The 18,457-nt window shown below is 44.5% G+C and overlaps 1 protein-coding gene across 1 annotated transcript in view; it reads left to right on the top strand.

The window, feature by feature from the left end:
* The window catches only part of LOC140395772 (unconventional myosin-Vb-like), a 156,199-nt gene that overhangs the window by 4,201 nt on the left and 133,541 nt on the right, over window positions 1–18,457 (top strand). Inside the window, exons 2-3 of the mRNA XM_072483929.1 lie at window positions 1,374–1,484; window positions 6,148–6,319. Of these exons, the coding sequence (XP_072340030.1) occupies window positions 1,374–1,484; window positions 6,148–6,319 (283 nt within the window). The remainder of the gene's footprint in view (window positions 1–1,373; window positions 1,485–6,147; window positions 6,320–18,457) is intronic.

An 18,457-nucleotide genomic window follows, 5' to 3' on the forward strand; every position in this document is an offset into this window, starting at 1 on the left:
AAGTGTCATTCTGATTACATTGTGGAAGTAGTTAATAATCATACCAAATTGTTTTCCCATATCTTTTTTTTTGAAGGTTTATTTTATAATCGGAGAATTCAACAGAATTTTGGGTAAATTGTTAAACCATTGCAAAATAATGGGTAACATATTCTATGAAGCAAAATAAAATCTAATGAATCCATTGCCAAAAAGAGAGTCCCATTGGGAATATTCTCAAGTATGTGGCATCTGGGGAGGAGAGGAGATGTAGGTAAAAGTTGAGCTAGAATTTGTAAAAACCTAGAGTCTAAAATTGATCTGACTGGGAAGGCAAACATTGATGCATAAATAATTATATTCTGGTTTCCATTCGGGCACGAAAATGTTGTTATCTCTGTATTAATCAGCTCTTTTTTTTAAAAACCTAAAGCAGTGGAATTTAATGGATGGTATTTTGAGAGTAATCTTTCCTGGGCATCTGTAAATTATGTTGACCTAGGAAAGGTTAGTGTCTGATGCAGCATTCGATCAGTACTTCACTAATAACTTGGATTAAGTTTCTCAATTTTGGGGGGGCTTAATAGAATCATGTAAAACAGTGCAGGCCATTCAGCCCATCGAGTCTGCACCGGCCCCTTGAAAGAGCACCTGACCCAAGCCCACGCCTCCACCCTATCCCCGTAACTCCACCTACCCTTTTTGGACACTAGGGGGCAATTTATCATGGCCAATCCATCTAACCTGCACATCTTTGGACTGTGGAAGGAAACTGGAGCACCCGGAGGAAACCCACACAGACATGGGGAGAAAGTGCAAACTCCACACAGGAACTCGGCTCCCTGGAACTATGAGGCAGCAGTGCTAACCACTGTGCCGTCCTATTAAACCAGCTTCTGACTGAGTTTTTTTTCCATTTAGAGTACCCAATTATTTTTTTTCCAATTAAGGGGAAATTTAGCATGGTCAATCCACCTAACCTGCACATCTTTGTGTTGTGGGGGTGAAACCCAGTCCGACACTGGGAGAATGTGCAAACTCCACACGGATAGTGATGCGGGGCCAGGATCGAACCTGGGTGCTCGGTACCATAGGCAGTAGTGCTAACCACTGCACCACCGTGCTGCCCCAAGCTTATGACTGAGTTGAGCATGCTACCATTGAACCACGGCTGAGTTATGCACTGAGGATGTTGGATTTTTGAGGCTGTTGGTAAGCTTGTGATTTGTAGGTTGGCATCTGTATGCAATATTGTGTGCATGCTGCGGCTGTTTATAGCATGGGTTAGGGTGGAATTGTCATGACAGTAATATTGGTTTGCTTCAAAATTGCGTTGATCTCACTGATCAAACGTTTTTCCCCAAATTGTAGTCTTGACATTGTCTATTTTTTAGTCAACCAAAGTATGGATTCCTGACGCTGAGGAGGTGTGGAAGTCAGCTGAACTAATAAAAGATTTCAAAAAAGAGGACCACATCCTTTACCTCAAACTGGAAGATGGAACTGTAAGTTTAAGCAGTGTATGATATCCCTCAATTCCTTCAAATGTTTGAGAAAACCACTGCAACGTTTTTGGTTTTTTTCTATCAATGGTGTTTGTAATAGTGAATATGTTATGGTCTAATTGGTCTAATTATTCCTATTTCTAAATGGGTTTTCTCAAATCTTTGCTATTTATTAAAATAGCAACCCTTTAACACCAAAGCATAACTCTTGGGTGTGCATTTATTATAATGGCATTTCCTTTAACTGCAGTGGTAATTTTAAGTGGTAGCTTTACATCTGCCTTAAAGTTAAATCTCTTACAAATTTTGATAAATGTATCGTGCTTGGGACCTGGTCCAACCATCCCATGTGGCATTCCATATCTTTGCTTCCATCCTGTTCCTACCAAGCAGAACTCCAGCATTGTACAATAAACTGTATTCGCAAAATATAAGATCGCTTGTGGTGGGTTGGAGGCTTAAATCAAGCTATTAAAACACAAGACGGTTTAATGAGTACATCTAATCATATTGTTAAGTACATAGATTTTTTTTTTAAAAAGCGACTGAATTTTGGAATGATTCCTTCCTAACTCCCTCTTTCCTCCCCTTTTGAGATGTTCCTTAAAAACTGACCTCCAATGCAGCTTTGGGTCATCTGTTTGAATAACTCTATTTGGCTTGGTGTCAAATTTTGTATGCGATGTGCATTGGAACATTTTATTATGCTAAAGGCACTATGTAAATTCCTGTTAACATCTGCCCCTGCATCTTGTTACTCGGTGGTGGGTAGAGGAGAGAGGCACTCGATTCTTTTTACGGTTTGAATAGTTGAGCATTGTGTGACAGCCAAATGTTACAATCAAATGTTGGCCCGTTTTTGGGTTGTGCAGATATGTAAACATTGAGTTTCCACTGTAACATGACTTTTCCATTATGAAAGCTTGATAGCTGAAGTAAGATTTAGGCATCTAAATCCATCCCATGTGCAAGGTTTTAGTTTACAGATATATATTCATGTAACCAGTCCAACAGGCGTATTTATTTTTACGCAAATGTCTGGAACCAGTTGATATTTGATCCACAAATGACCATTGGTATGGCCTTCTATGCTAAACTTTTAATGTGTGTGATGTTGGTCAGAAGACAAAATTGACCTTTTTTTTTTTTAGATTAAAGATTCTGTGGCGGCGTTACCTGGCTATGTTTTTGTATTAAAAAAGTGACATTGCATTAAACACTGCCCTCTAGTGGTAAACACTGCCCTCTAGTGGGAGTTTGGATTTGTTACTGTGTTCAAGTCTCAAAAAATGTGCAATGCAGAACTTTCATTCCAAATGTTTGAATTGGTGAGTATTGATACTGCTATCAAAAGCAACTCCTGTAGCAATTCTTTTCAACTTCCTTTCCGTATTCCTCCGTCTTTATTGCCACGTGCATTCAAGCTTTCCCACAACCTCTCCGGTCTCCACGCATCAATAAAACACAACTGCTTCACAGGTTGTACATACAACCTGAGGATTGCTTCATTATAACTGACTTCTTGCGAGTCAACTTCATCAGGTCTGTCTTTAACTTCAATGAGCAATACTGTGTTCAAATTCCAGTTCCTTTTGTCCCTTTGACATCCATCTTCCTGGGGCACCTATTTTCATTCTGTGACTTCTAGAACTAGCTGTTCTTTAGTTTCTGGGACTTCTCCATTACTCCATTATCCTGCTTTTCGTTTTCTGCCTCTGGCAGAGCTGTTTCCTCGGCTGCTGAGCTCCAACTGCCTTGGGTCTAGTTAGAACGAAACTCAAAAAACTTAGCCCCTGGTTGAGAGGTAACAGCTCAGCCTTTCTTTAAGCTCTTGTTTACTTATCACATCATAAACTCTCGAAGCACAATGCAGACACGGTTTGAAATGAAACCAATACCCCATACACGCACGCACCTTTGTTTAACATGAATATAACAGAGTTTTAACCCTTTTCTTACACTGAAACATAAAATAAAACTGGAATCTATACCTTTCTAATATCCACCAATACAAACATAGATTGCTTAATGCTACCTCTGCTTCCTGACACTCGTCTTCTGGTCCCTCAACTCTATTTGCATTGAACTACTGATCATCCAACCTCTCCTGGCCCTCCCTCATGTTAGCTAAGTGTTGTCCCTCTTTAAATCTGCCATCACCACTCTCTGTAAAACATCAACCCTTGCTCCACCATTCTTGCAAACTACCATCCCATCTCCAACCTCCCTTTTTCCTCTTTTGTCCTTGAACATGTTACCCGCCACAAATCTATTCCCATCTTTCCCGGAGACCCATGTTTAAAACCCTCCCATCAGGTTTCTGCTCCTTCCATAGTCGTGAAACAGCGCTTGCCTGAATGGTAAATGACATCCTATGACAGCAGCAAAGCTGAATTTTCCCACCTTTCCCTCGTCGATCATTGCAGACCTCTGAATGGTTGACCACAATATCCTCCTCCAATGCTCTGTACTGTCATCCAGCTGGATGGGACTCGTACACGGTTCTGTTCTAATGTTGTAATCTATATAATCAAAGTCAGAGGATCACTTGCAATTATTTTCTTCCTGCTTCTGCACTGTTACCTCTTGGTCCCCCAAAGATTTATCCTGGTCACCCTCTTTTTTTTTTATCTACATATCCCCTCACCCATATCATCCAAAGGCACATTAGGTTCCTGCAGGTATACAGACACCATCTCTTTTAACGCCTCCACTGCTGCTCAATCATACTGCTTATCTGATATCTAGTACTAGATGAGCACAAATTTTCTTCAGTTAAAAATTGGCAAGACTTAAACCATTTTCTGTCCCCCACTCCAGCGATTTAGCCAGTCTGTTTGCAACCTGCTGTATTTGCTCCTGTGATGAACTTCCAACCTCGTTCGTGCCATTACAAAGATTGTCTCGTTCTATCTCCATAACTTTGCCTTGCATCAGCTTATCTGTAGACTCGACTATCCCAATGCACTGCTGGTTGGTCTCCCACATTCTATCGCCCTCGAAATTGAAGTTATACTTCTGCTGCCTGTGTCCTAACTCGCAACAAATCCTGTTCTTCCCCCACCGTTCCTGTGCTCGTTGACCTGCATTAATTTTAATTTTTCATCCCGTCTTTCAGATCCCTCTATTTGCCTCGCTCTTCACCATCTCTGTCATCTCCTTCAACCCTGTAACCCTTGGAGATATCTGCACTCCTCTAATTCTGGCCTCGGAGGAATTTCCACATGGCTTGGGAGGAATTTCCACATGGTATATGCTGGTAGAAATTGGGGATATTGGCCTTGGTAATAGCAGGGATATCTGGTACTTAAGAACTCTATCCTGAATGAGTAGATCAGAAGGGGAAAGCAATGTTTCTTTTGTGGGTTCTATGATGGAATCTGTGGTCTCAGCTTACCATTTTTGATGGAGCTTCATACAAAGGATAAACTGAAAAGAAACCACCACCCCCTTACCGTTTTCAAGAAAAGTAAAACTGAAAACTTCAATTGGAACCAAACATTCTGGCGAGACTGAAACATGTGAAACCATTTTAAAGGGCACAGCCATCAGCATTCAGATGATGATCCCAGCGGTGCAGTACAGGTAAGTAGATAAGAGAAGACACTAGATCCAGAATTTGGGAATAAGCAAATATGCAGTTGTTGCAGCTGTTGCTGTTCTTTGTTGGATCTACGCCATCCAGCCCATCAACAGCAGAGCTGAGGAGGTTCTGCAGATGTGGGCTATTTTTATTGAGGACTGAGTCCGTGCACTTTGGGTTGGGTGAGCGCAGCTGTAAGCTGAGGATCAGGCTGAACAGGAGCAGAAATTCTTTTGAGAAGATAGTTTTAAAGGACTTTTTAGTGACCGAGTTGCCGTAATGTGCTGAGTGGTTTGCCAAGCCAATTAGTAAGATCTGTTTTAATTGTACATTATTTATTAATTTAATAATTGTTTACATTTTTAAAAAAAAATTAATCTTTATTGTCTCAAGCAGGCTTACAGTAACACTGCAATGAAGTTACTGTGGAAAGTCCCTAGTCGCCACAATCCAGCACCTGTTCGGGTACACAGGGAGAATTCAGAATATCCAAATTACCTAACAAACACATCTTTCTCGACTTGTGGGAGGAAACCGGAGCACCCTGAGGAAACCCACGCAGACGCAGGGAGAAAGTGCAGACTCCGCACAGACAGTAACCCAAGCTGGGAACGAACCTAGAGCTGTGAAGCAACAGTGCTAACCACTGTGCTACCATGCCGCCCATTTATGCCATTTAATTTGTAGTTTGTAATCAACTGCAATTTGCCTGTTTGTTAATGTTTAACTTGTGCTGATTCTGGGATTTAGAGCATAGGGGTTACCCAAGATGGCATTTAGTGTTTGATTGTCGTATAGTAAAATCTATTTGTTTTAAATCATGGAAGCTTCATTCCTTAAGTAAATAACTAGAATTTCATATTTTATTTAATTTACTGCCTCAACCAAGAAAGATCATTCCAGTGTCAACTTCGACTACGTTAAGATATTGTCTGACTTTTTCATTGCACAAGAACAGCCCTCTAGTTGCTCTGAAAATAAATATCAAGATAAAATAACTAATGAGGAACCTATTGGGGAAAGTGTTTCCTTTTTAAAAACCTTGTTGTAGGGGTAAATTTTTTTTCTTGTTGTTTGTAGCATATTGAGCGTCACATAAATGAAAAAACGGAAGAATTACCGTATCTGCGGAACCCTGACATTCTAATGGGTGAAAATGACTTGACGGCACTCAGTTACCTGCATGAGCCTGCAGTGCTTCACAACCTGAAAGTGAGGTTTTTGGAGTCCAACAGTATCTATACGTATTGTGGTAAGTTGACTTTTTTTGCATCTGTTGAACCTTTCTTTTCCCCAATTCCTGCTTTAAGGTATGAAAGCAAATTCTCCATCAATTTCATTCCGTCATTCCAAACTTGTGCTCTTATCACGTCCCTGTTCAATCTGGAATTTTTCCATTTCTGTGATGTTTTAGCAGTTGATGTTTATTGTTATTTACATTCTTACTCCATGAGCTAATAAGTGTGCAATAGTAACTTGTTTACACTTTCTGCGTTTCCCTAATTATCTGTAAACGTTTATTCTCAACTGATTTTTTTTCTCTTCCCCCTGCCCAATGGTGTGGTGACTTGTGTTCCATGGCTGAGGGAAGCCCTTTAGATACTTCTGCAATATGATTGCTCTTAATTTTATGTCCAGTGAACTCCTGTGGTGGGATTCTTCGGTCCGCCAGACGTTTTTTTTTCTGGCATGGCATGCCCCTGCAGCAGCGGGATTCTCCATTCCCTCAGCCGGCCAATGGGGTTTCCCATTATGGCCACCCCCACACCGGGGAACCCACTGGTGCGCTGCTGGCAGATCGGAGGATTCCGCTGCTGGTCTTTGTCTCCAAGATAGGGTGGAATTAATGAGCAATTCAGAAAATGCTGTAGAACCAGCTGAAGAATGATTGATTGTTTCTGCATCTGCCCATTTTTAAGAGCTTTTAATGTTGGAAGCTTATACTTCTGCAATATGATTGCTCTTGATTTTGGGTCCAGTGAACTCCTGTGGTGGGATTCTTCGGTCCACCAGACGTTTTTTTTTCTGGCATGGCATGCCCCTGCAGCAGCGGGATTCTCCATTCCCTCAGCCGCTTGAGGCATTTCCATGTCAAATCATTGGACATTATCAAGTTAACTGCTAAACATTTACCACGTTGTACCTTTTCATAGAAGCAATATCATAGGAGCAATTTGTATAAGGCTATAATTGTGGATCATTAGAAGGACTTGCTTCCAGCGTGACTATATAACTCACTACTACTTGAAAGAACAAAACAAGGGTGGCATGTGGCGCAGTGGTTAGAACTGGGACTGTGGCGCTGAGGACCCGGGTTCGAATCCCGGCTCTGGGTCACTGTCCGTGTGGAGTTTACACATTCTCTCCGTCTGCGTGGGTCTCACCCCACAACCCAAAAGATGTGCAGGTTAGGTGGATTGGCCACACTAAATTGCCTCTTAACTGGAAAATAAAATAATTGGGTACTCTAAATTTATATTTAAAAAAAACAGATGTAAATGCGTGGCCCAATTGTAGCACATTCGCCTCCAAGTCATGGTAGATCCGAGGTAGAGATGGTTGACAGCTTCAAATTCCTAGGTGTGCACATCACCACCAACCATCTGTCTTGGTCCACCCATGTCAACGCCACGACAAAGAAAGCACACCCATGTCTATACTTCGTCGGGAAACTAAGGATATTCGCATGTCCATGTTGACTCTTACAAATTTTTATAGGTGCACCATAGAAAGCATTCTCGCTTGATGCATCACAGCTTAGTATGGCAACTGCTTGGCCCAAGACTGTAAGAAACTACTGAAAGTCGTGAACAAAGCCCAGTCCATCGCACGGATCCGCCTCCCATTCATTTTCTTTTTAATAAACTTTTTATTGAGATATGTTTTGGTATTATAACAACAACACAACAAACAATGTACATGAAACTATAAACGTAGTGCAAAAGCCGTCTCCCTCCCTTACAGGTCCCACCTTTATTAACCCCCTACTCTAAACTAAACTAACCCCCCCCCCCCCCTTCTGCTGACGATTAATTTTCCACGAAGAAGTCGACGAACGGTTGCCAGTTCTGGGCGAACCCTAACAGTGACCCTTTCAAGGCGAACTTGATTTTCTCCAAACAGAGAAAGCTAGCCATGTCCGATAGCCAGGTCTCTGACTTTGGGGGCTTTGAGTCCCTCCAAGCTCATAATTGAGTAGAGGCTCTGGGCTACCAGGGAAGCAAAGGCCAGAACGTCTGCCTCTTTCTCCTCCTGGATTCCCGGGTCTTCTGACACCCCGAAAATCGCCACCTCTGGACTCAGCGCCACCCTTGTTTTTAACACCGTGGACATGACATCTGCAAACCGCTGCCAAAATCCCCTAAGCTTCGGACATGCCCAGAACATGTGGACATGGTTCGCTGGTCCTCCCGCACATTTTGCACACCTGTCTTCCACCCCAAAGAATCTGCTCATCGGGGCCACTCTCATGTGAGCCCAGTGAATGACCTTAAGGCTGAGCCTGGCACATGTTGCGGATGCGTTGACTCTACTCAACGTGTCCGCCCATAGACTATCCTCTATCTCTCCTCCCAGATCCTCCTCCCACTTGCGTTTCAGCTCCTCGGTCTGCGTCTCCTCCGACCCCATACGTTCCTTGTAAATGTCCGAGACGCTCCCTTCTCCTACCCACCCTCTGGAAACTACCTTGTCCTGAATCCTCCTTAGCGGTAGGAGTGGGAAGGTTGACACCTGTTTACATAGGAAGTCCCGCACCTGCAGATACCTGAAGTTGTTTCCCCTCGCCAACCCAAACTTCTCCTCCAGCGCCCTCCTACTCGGAAAGCTTCCGTCTATCAACATATCCCCCATCCTCTCAATCGCTGCTCTCCGCCATATCCGGAACCCCCCATCCATACTTCCCGGGGCAAACCGGTGATTATTACAGATTGGGGACCTGACCGATGCTCCCTCTGCTCCCACATGTCTCCTCCATTGCTCCCAGTCTCTCGGCCGCCACCACCACGGGGCTGGTGGAGTATCGTGCTGGCGGGAATGGCAGAGGTGCCGTTATCAACGCCCCCAAGCTGGTGCCCTTACATGAGGCCTTCTCCATACGCTCCCATGCTGACCCTCCCCCCACCACCCACTCGGATCATGGCTATATTCGCCACCCAGTAATAGTTACTAAAATCTTGCAGTGCCAGCCCGCCCTCTCCCCAACTCCGCTCAAGCATTACCATCCTTGCCTGCGGGGTCTTGCCCGCCCAAACAAAGCTACGGATCACTTTGTTGTCCTTTAAAAAAGGACCGTGGAATAAAGATGGGGAGACATTGTAACACGAACAGGAATCTTGGGAGGACCGTCATCATCACCCTCCCAGCTAATGACAATGGGAGCGCGTCTCATCTACGAAAATCGTCCTTCATTTGGTCTACTAGCCGGGCCAGATTTAATTCATGCAGCCGGTCCCATTCCCGCGCCACTTGAATGCCTAGGTACCTTAAGCTTCCCCCTACTAATCTTAACGGCAGCTCCCCCAATCGCCTCTCCTGTCCCCTCGCCTGGACTGCAAACTTCTCACTTTTCCCCATATTTAGTTTTACCCCGAAAACCGGCCAAATTCCCCCAGAATCCTCATGATTTCTTCCATCATTCTAATGGATCCGATACATACAGAAGCAGGTCGTCACAGAGACACTGTGCCCCCCCCCCCCCCCCCCCCCCCCCCCCCGACCAGCCCTTTCCAGCAGCCCCTTGAGGCTCTCAGAGCCATTGCAAGCGCGAACAACAGTGGGGAGAGGGGGCATCCTTGTCTCGTCCCCCGGTGCAGTCTAAAATAGTCCAATGTTGTCCTATTCATCCGTACACTTGCCACAGGAGCCTGATACAGCAACCTGACCCAGTCAATAAAGCCCCGCCCAAATCCGAACCGTCCCAGTACCTCCCACAGATAATCCCAGTCTACCCGATCAAAAGCCTTTTCTGCATCCATTGCGATCATTACCTCCACCTCCCTACCTTCCGGCGGCATCATGATCACATTTAACAACCTTCTTACATTGGCCACCAACTGCCTACCCTTAACAAACCCCGTCTGGTCCTCCCTAATAACATCCGGAACACAATCCTCAATCTTGGAGGACAACATTTTGGCCAGCAGTTTGGCGCCCACATTCAACAGGGATATCGGCCTGTAGGACCCACACAGCTCCGGGTTCTTGTCCCGCTTCAGAATCAGCGAAATCCTGGCCTGTGACATCGTCTGGGGCAGTACCGCTCTTTCCCTTGCCTCATTGAACATCCTCATCAACACCGGCCCCAATATCCCAGAGAACATTTTATAAAACTCCACTGGGTACCCGTCCGGCCCGGGGCTTTACCCGCCTTCAGACCCTCCACTATCTCTTCCAACCCGATCGGGGCCCCCATGCCTTCTACCAGCTCCTCATCCACCTTTGGGAAATTCAGCCCCCCTCAAGAAGTGCCTCATCCCCTCCGGCCCTGTAGGGTGTTCCGACCTATACAGCCTACTGTAGAAATCCCTAAAAGCCTTCTTCACCCCTGCTGAATCGCCAACCAGGTTCCCATTTCCGTCATTTACTTTCCCTATCTCCCTAGCTGCCTCCCTCTTTCTAAGCTGCTGTGCAAGCATTCTGGTGGCCTTCTCTCCATACTCCTAGATCGCCCCCTTGCCTTTCTCAGCTGCTCCACCGCCCTCCCTGTGATTAATAAGCCAAACTCTGCCTGTAGCCTCTGCCGTTCCCTTAAAAGCCCTGCCTCGGGGGTCTTTGCATATCTCCTGTCGATCTGTAGTATCTCCTTAACCAGTCTGTCCGTCTCTGCTCTGTCCACCTTCTTCCTATGGGCCCGTATCGAGATCAGCTCCCCTCTGACCTCTGAGCACCGCCTTCAATGCTTCCCAGACCATCGCTGTTGAAATTTCCCCATGTGTCGTTGACCTGCAGGTAGCTCTGAATACATTTCCTCAGCCGCTCGCACACCCCTTCGTCAGCCAAAAGTCCCACATCTAACTTCCAGTGCGGGCGCTGGTTACTGTCTTTACTAATCTGCAGGTCAACCCAGTGGGGAGCATGGTCTGAGATTGTGATCGCCGAGTACCCCGTGTCCACTACCCCTGCCAGTAAGGTCCTGCTCAAAATTTAGAAATCGATCCAGGAGTACACTTTATGCATGTGTGAGTAGAAGGAGAACTCCTTCACCCTCGGCTGCCCAAATCTCCATGGATCTCCTCTCTTTTCTCTCTCTCTCTCTCTCTCTCCCCCCCCCCCCCCATCTACTCCATGAACCCTTTTAGTTCCTTTGCCATTGCTGGCACCATGCCCGTTTTCGAGCTTGACCGGTCCAAGCCAGGGTCAATAACTGTGTTGAAGTCCCTTCCTATGACCAACCTGTGCGAGTCCAGGCCCCTCCTATGACCAACCTGTGCGAGTCCAGGCCCCTCCTATGACCAACCTGTGCAAGTCCAGGTCCAGCATCTTCCCAGCATCCTCTTTATAAACTCCACATCATCCCAATTTGGCGCATACACATTTACTAATACCACCTGCACTCCCTCCGTTTCCCACTGACCATAATGTACCGACCTCCCACATCCAAAACTATTCTACCCGCCTCAAGCTCCACCCGCTTATTGATCAGGATCGCGACCCCTCTAGTCTTTGAATCCAGTCCCGAGTGAAAGACCTGACTGTCCTAGTCTTTCCTCAATCTAATCTGGTCAGTTAATCTAAGGTGCGTCTCCTGCAACATTACAACGTCGGCCTTCAGTCCCCTAAGATGCACGAACACACGTGCCCTCTTGACCGGTCCATTTAACCCTTGAACATTCCAGGTGATCAGCCTAGTTTTGGGGTCCCGACCTTCGCCGATCAGCCATCCCCTTTTTTGGGCCCGCCTCCAGCCCATGCTCCGCGCCTCCACCTTCCCACCCCCAGGCAGCCTCCGCCCCAACCCCCTCTCTGCCCCCCCCCCCCCCCCCCCAGTAACCACGCTCTGTAACCCAACCCCCTTGATTAAACCGAATATATGGACACCTCCCCACTGTCCGTGATTCCGTGAGCTAGCCCGCTCTGCTAACTTGGTGGCCCCATTCCTGGTGCCGGATAGTCTCTCACCTATTGTTCTCTCTCTCTCTCTTTCCCCCCCGCCCCACCGCTCATACAAACATACTCCAACATCAAACAATCCCATCACAATTGCCCGACAGAAAAACACCAAAATCTAAACAAGCACACCTCCATCCCCCAACAGTGCAAATGAAAGCCTTAACTCTCTCGGCTCTGCCACTGGTCCCAAATCAATACAGAAGGCATTGCAAACAGCTTCCACAAAACGAGAAACTTTTTTTTTTAAAAGAACCGAGAAACAAAAAGAAAAAAAAACTTGAACGTTGCAGCAAAGTTCAAAAGTTCTCCGTCCACTACCAGTCCTTTCATTTTCATGAAATCCAGCGCGTTCGAAATAGAAGTGCTGTTCCTCGTACGTCACCCAGAGATGGGCCGGACACAACAGTCCGAACTTCACCTTTTTCCTAAAAAGGATTGATCTAATCTGGTTGAAGACTGCTCTTCTCCTGGCCACCTCCACACTCTGGTCTTGGTAGACCTGCAAGATATTATTGTCCCACTTGCAGCTCCGTGTCTGCTTGGCCCACTGTAAAATGCGCTCCTTATCCATGTACCTGTGGAATCTCACCACCATTGCCCTCGGGGGGGGGTGCAGAGCCCCCATTCGCGGCTTCCTCACAGGTGCTCTGTGAGCCCTGTCCACCTCCAAGGGTCGGGAGAATGCCCCATCCCCCAGTAGCTTTTCAAACATATCTGCGATGTATGCCCCAGCGTCCGCTCCTTCGGACCCCTCCGGGAGCCCAACGATTCTCAAGTTCTGCCGGCGGGACCTATTCTCTAGGTCATCCACCTTCTTCAGGAGCTTCTTCTGCTGGTCTCTCAGCATCCCCACCTCCAACTCCACGCAGATTGTTGTTCCTCCTGCTCAACCACGCCTTCTCTACCTTCTGGATTGCCCGATCTTGGGCGTTGAATCTAAGCTCCAGCTGCTCAATCGACTCTTTTGTCGGATCCAAGCAGTCCCGTTTCTGCTTAGCAAAACCATCCTGAATCAATTTGCATCAGCTGCTCCGTTGATCGCTGGGTCGACAAACCAGTGGTCCAGTCCTCCGCCATACTGTCTCCCGCTGCAGCTTCAGCCCAAGCCTTCTCCTTCTCTGTCTTTCTGTTTCTGCCTTTATGAGCACTTCTAGTCCTTCTTTCCATGCACCGATGTGGGAATTCAGTACACAATTGCCTCTGTCTTCAATTTTACAGTTCAAGTCCGTTAGAAAATCAGGGGTAAAGGTCCAAACGTCCGACCTGAGCGGGAGCCACCAAATGTGCGACTTGCTCCTTCATAGCCACCACTGAAAGTCTGCCTCCCATTCATTTACTCTGTCTACACCTCCCACTGCCTTGGGAAAGCGGGCAGCATAATCAAAGACACCTCCCATCGATGTTATTCACTCTTCCAACCTCTTCCATTGGGCAGAAGATACAAATGTCTGAGAACATGCACTAACAGGTTCAAAAACAGCTTCTTCCCTGCCTCAAGGCAGTTGGGTGTAAATCGTGTTTGTGGCTAGACTTATTTTGCAGTAGCTCTATAATAGTTAGTGTTAGTAGTTTGTTATTTACTTATCCAGTTATCTTTACCGCACAGTTGTTTAATAATAAAACTAGATGTCCTGTTGTGCATCATTCATCTCGGCCAGTCTACAGAACATGACAGGTTGCACTCCCAAGACCTATGCGAACATAATTGTAATGTCTTATCTAACATAACAAGATCTCCAGTAAATCTCACTTTCCTGTCATTACCCTCTTCCCCTGAACCCCACATGCCAACAGCACCCAGAACTGTTAGACATTGCCCTTTGGCCCATGTATGCAAAATGGCTGCTGTCTTTCACTTGAATGACCGACTGTCCCTTCAAAGTAAGTTATTGATCTTGAATTGCCTTGGGATAGAAAAGGCACAGTTTAAATATAATTCTGCCATTTCGCCATTAGCCTGGGCTGTAAAGTTGCCATCATCCTCCTCGTCCCTCCCAAGTTCGAGAAGGATTTTTAAAGGTGATAACAAAGATTTTAGACAAAGTAGTTGAAGCCTCTATTGAGTTGAGAGGTTGCACGTTGCGTCTAGAATGAGGGGCCTTTGGTGGGGGCTAGAAATATTGAGATCGCACAAATTGAGGTGGGCCCAGCTATGGAGGGATATGAAGATGGAAGATTTTAATCCGTTGGGAAATGGGCCGATTGATGAAGTGGTACCAAGTGTGGTACCGGATAGCCATGCAGTCAGTAATAATAATCTTTATTGTCATAAGTAGGCTTACATTAACACTGCAATTAAGTTCCTGTGAAAAGCCCCTAGTCGCCACATTCGGGCACCTGTTTGGGTACACGGGGAGAATTCAGAATGTCCAAATTACCTAACAGCATGTCTTTTGCGACTTGTGGGAGGAAACTGGAGCACCCGAAGGAAACCCACGCAGACACTGGAAGAACGTGCAGACTCCGCACAGATGGTGACTCAAGCCGGGAATCGAACCTGGGACCCTGGCACTGTGAAACCATAGTGCTAACCACTATGCTACCCACCAAGCACTGAAATCTGACGTAAAATATAATTAGCACACTAGCTTTGACTGAATGTTGCACTGATGAGCAGCAAAGGTTAAATCCCCTTCACAACTCTCCTTTGTTGGAGTAAGTGAGGAGAAAACCTTTTCACTGAAGCTGATAATTGGAATATGCAGTCTTCGCACTGGATACCTCCTTGAAGAAGAAGCACTTGCTGGGAAGCAGGAATGATTTGAAAGGTCTTTTTAAAAAAACATCTGGCATATACATAATGGGCTAAATAGAAACTTGCTGCACATTAATGCCACTTGTTCTTTTACTGTACCGATAAGCTCACTCGCGGGGCTGCAAGGTCAAGAGGGTTTTCATTCCTCTGACTGTACACTTTGTTCATAAAGTGCTTTTCAAAACCATGGACGTGTCAAAATGCTTTATAGTATAGTTATGTAGGAAATGTGCAGCAGCAACCTCTGCAAATAACCTCTGCAAATAATGTAACAAATGTAGAGGTTTATGCTCCCGATTTCCCCTTGCTAGTGGTTCGTGACTTAAGATTTTATAAAGGACAAAATTAGACCGTCTCTGCCATAAATTTGAAATGCCACCACATAACACTTATTTAAATCCTGCCACAATTTAACCTCGGTCACCCTGTGTACACACAAAGCAACACTGCTTTTTTTAAACAGAAGCCTCTGCTGAAAAACCACAGGCAAAACCTTGTGTTTCTCCCCAAGACCCTCCTTAATCCAACCCAATTCCTTCAGGTGTTGGTTACCTTTAAAACCGTGACCCCGATACCCTTCACAGATTTGCCTCGTAACTTGCAACTCCCCACACGGTTAGCCCTACCATCAAAAGTTGTAGGTCTGTGAGTGAGGTTGACCATTCCTGACCCACCGCCTTGACTGCAGAACAAGAGGCTTCAATCTTGATCCTTTTTATGATGATCCCTTATTGAAAATATCAAAAAGCGATTTCTGAAAATGTTCTGTTGAATGGTGAACTTATTTCCTGAAATCATCCTGCTGGCACCATGTTTAGCACCTCTTATCTTTTTATGCCTTGGTCCAGACAGACCCATTCATTGCTGATGTTGCTTCCACAACTGAAATAATGGACCCCTTCAGGTGGTCTAGTTCCCAGACTGATATGCATGTAACAAGATCCCCTCCTTGGCTGTTGTTTATTAGAATATAAAACCGTAATAAATAGGAACAAGAGTAGGCCTTTGGCCCCTCAATCCTGCTCCATCATTCAATAGGATCATGGCTGATTAGACACTCATGCCTACTTTCCTGCCCTTTCTCCGTAAGACCATATGTGATATCTGTTGTCTGGGGGCATTGTTACAACGGCGTCCCCAGCTTAATTGAGTTATCTGATGGCAGCTAACTTGCCATTGTTGTGACAACATCCTTTTTATACCATCGGTTTTGCTTCGATATTTGGATATTTTGAAAATTAACCCCTGCGTGTTTTTTTGTGTTGAGGTTTGGCCTGTTTATTTGCAGTATTGTCTGTGGGTTTTGATGATTTTATTTAATTTGGAGAGGATTCCGATCCTACTATAATGACCATAATACATTTTTGTGATGTTGATTTAGGTGAGAAATGTTGGCCAGGACACTGGAGAGATTTTTGTTCTGTCATGCTGCCTTCTCAACTGGAGGGTTTAACAGTTAAGCTCCCAAACAACTAGTCGAAAGACGATGCTGAAATAGGATTAAATTTAAGGGAATGACCAACACTTTGGAGATATTATTAGTTGATACATTATTCAGATTGTTGAATAGTGACATTGACATAACAGGAAAGTGTAAATTCACATTAATGCTGACTACATTAATAAAAAAACTTGACTATTGCTGAAAAAGGTCAAATGTTGTCAAAGCTTTTTGTCTTGTCCTCATCAGGACAATTTTACAAGAATACTAAATGTAAAGGAAACCACAATTTACACTTCATCAGAAGAGAGTGCTGATTGATTGGCAAATGGACTCTGGCGTTCCATGGAGTATCAGTTAACTGATGACTGACAGTTAACTGCCAAGCTTGGTTTAAATTAAAACCAGACAGGTTGACTCTGTTGAAGCATTACCTAACCAAAAAAGAAAACTATAAATGTACAACTTCAGCTGGTAGAAAAGAAATTGGTGCACGCTGCAAAGAAAAAAAAAACAACCACCAAATAACAACAATGCATATCTTTGGTTCAAGGCAAATTATGTATAATATAAACACCCGTGAGTGGAAGGGAAAGAGAAACCTTAAATTTGGATGGACGGTGTCAATTTTAACATGTGTTCAACAGTAGTTAATAAAATAATGAATAACACTAGGTATTGTCCAATTTTTGGATGCATTACATGCGTAAACCAAAACTATTTCTGAGGAAAGCATGAAGATGGCTTAGCCTTTATTTTCAGTGGAAAAAATGTAACTTCAATGTGAATCAATTTGAAATTATTCAAATTCTGTACTATATAGAAATGCATTTGTAAACATATTTCTGGTGCGGCACGGTAACACAGTGGTAGCACTGCTGTCTCACGGTGCCGAGGACCCGGGTTCGGTCCCGCCCCGGGTCGCCGTCCATGTGTGGAGTTTGCACATTCTCGCCGTGTCTGCGTAGGTCTCTCCTCCACAACCCAAAGATGTGCAGGGTAGGTGGATTGGCCACACTAAATTTCCCCCTAACCGGAAAAAAATTAATTGGCTATTCTAAATTTATATTTTAAAAATAGGAAATTGAATTTCCATTAGAACCAGGACGTAAATTAATTTTGCGAATCCGATATTGTGGCTATAAACAAACCGAATGGGCATATTGTGTTTTTGGATTAGTTTCAAAATGCAAGAGAATTGGATCAAGACTATTCAATAAAGATGAAATGGGTAGTAATGAGGTTTGTATTACAAACTATAAACTGGCATTTTGGGAAGGAGGGAAGAAATTACCCTGAAAATCCAATTTATTTTAAAAGCAGAGCTGATTTAGTGTGGTGATAGTGCAGTCACAAAGTATTTAATTGACAGTAAAGCACTTCAGGATATTCTGAGGTTGTGAAAGATGGTGTACAAATGCAAGCACTTTTCTACCAATGCTTCACCATTAAAATGCGTAAGGCGAAGCTGCATTATTTGCATGGTAAATGGGGACTAAACTCAAATTAAATTGTCATTGTGATGAGTGTTAATTACTGTCAATCAACCTCTGCTGAAAATTAACTAAGTTTTTAAAATCGTAATAGATATAAGTACTTTGCTCTTCCTTTCTATGTTTCTTTTGAATCCAATCTTTCTTTCACATCTCTTTATTTCTCTCTATCTAATTTGACAATCACCTTAATTTAAACATCAATTTTGGTCCTTGTGCTGTTTATTTTGCAATCCTTCAATTTGGTTAGGGCATTAAGACTACTGGTTTTCCTATTCACTTAGGTCCCAGATGCCCTGTTTCTCCCCCCCCCCCTCCATGAAATATTAACAATTTGCACTTGCCATGTAAAGCTTGCAAATACCTCCCATGGGCAAGTCAAACAAATGGCAGACACCATTCGATTGCCTGCTCTAGCAAATTTTGCCACAGTAAATTCTGCCCAATTTGGTAGTAGAAATTCCTAGTTTGACGTTATATGCAGTGATCATTCTTTCTTCTCTTACCACGGGGTCAGAAGGAAGGTGTTGCTTGTTTCGAAATGAGGGCCAAGCTTAAAAAGCCTGAAAATATTGTTTTAAGTTGACACGC

This window comes from Scyliorhinus torazame, chromosome 18, assembly GCF_047496885.1.
Source record: "Scyliorhinus torazame isolate Kashiwa2021f chromosome 18, sScyTor2.1, whole genome shotgun sequence".
Classification (NCBI taxonomy): Eukaryota; Metazoa; Chordata; class Chondrichthyes; order Carcharhiniformes; family Scyliorhinidae; genus Scyliorhinus; species Scyliorhinus torazame.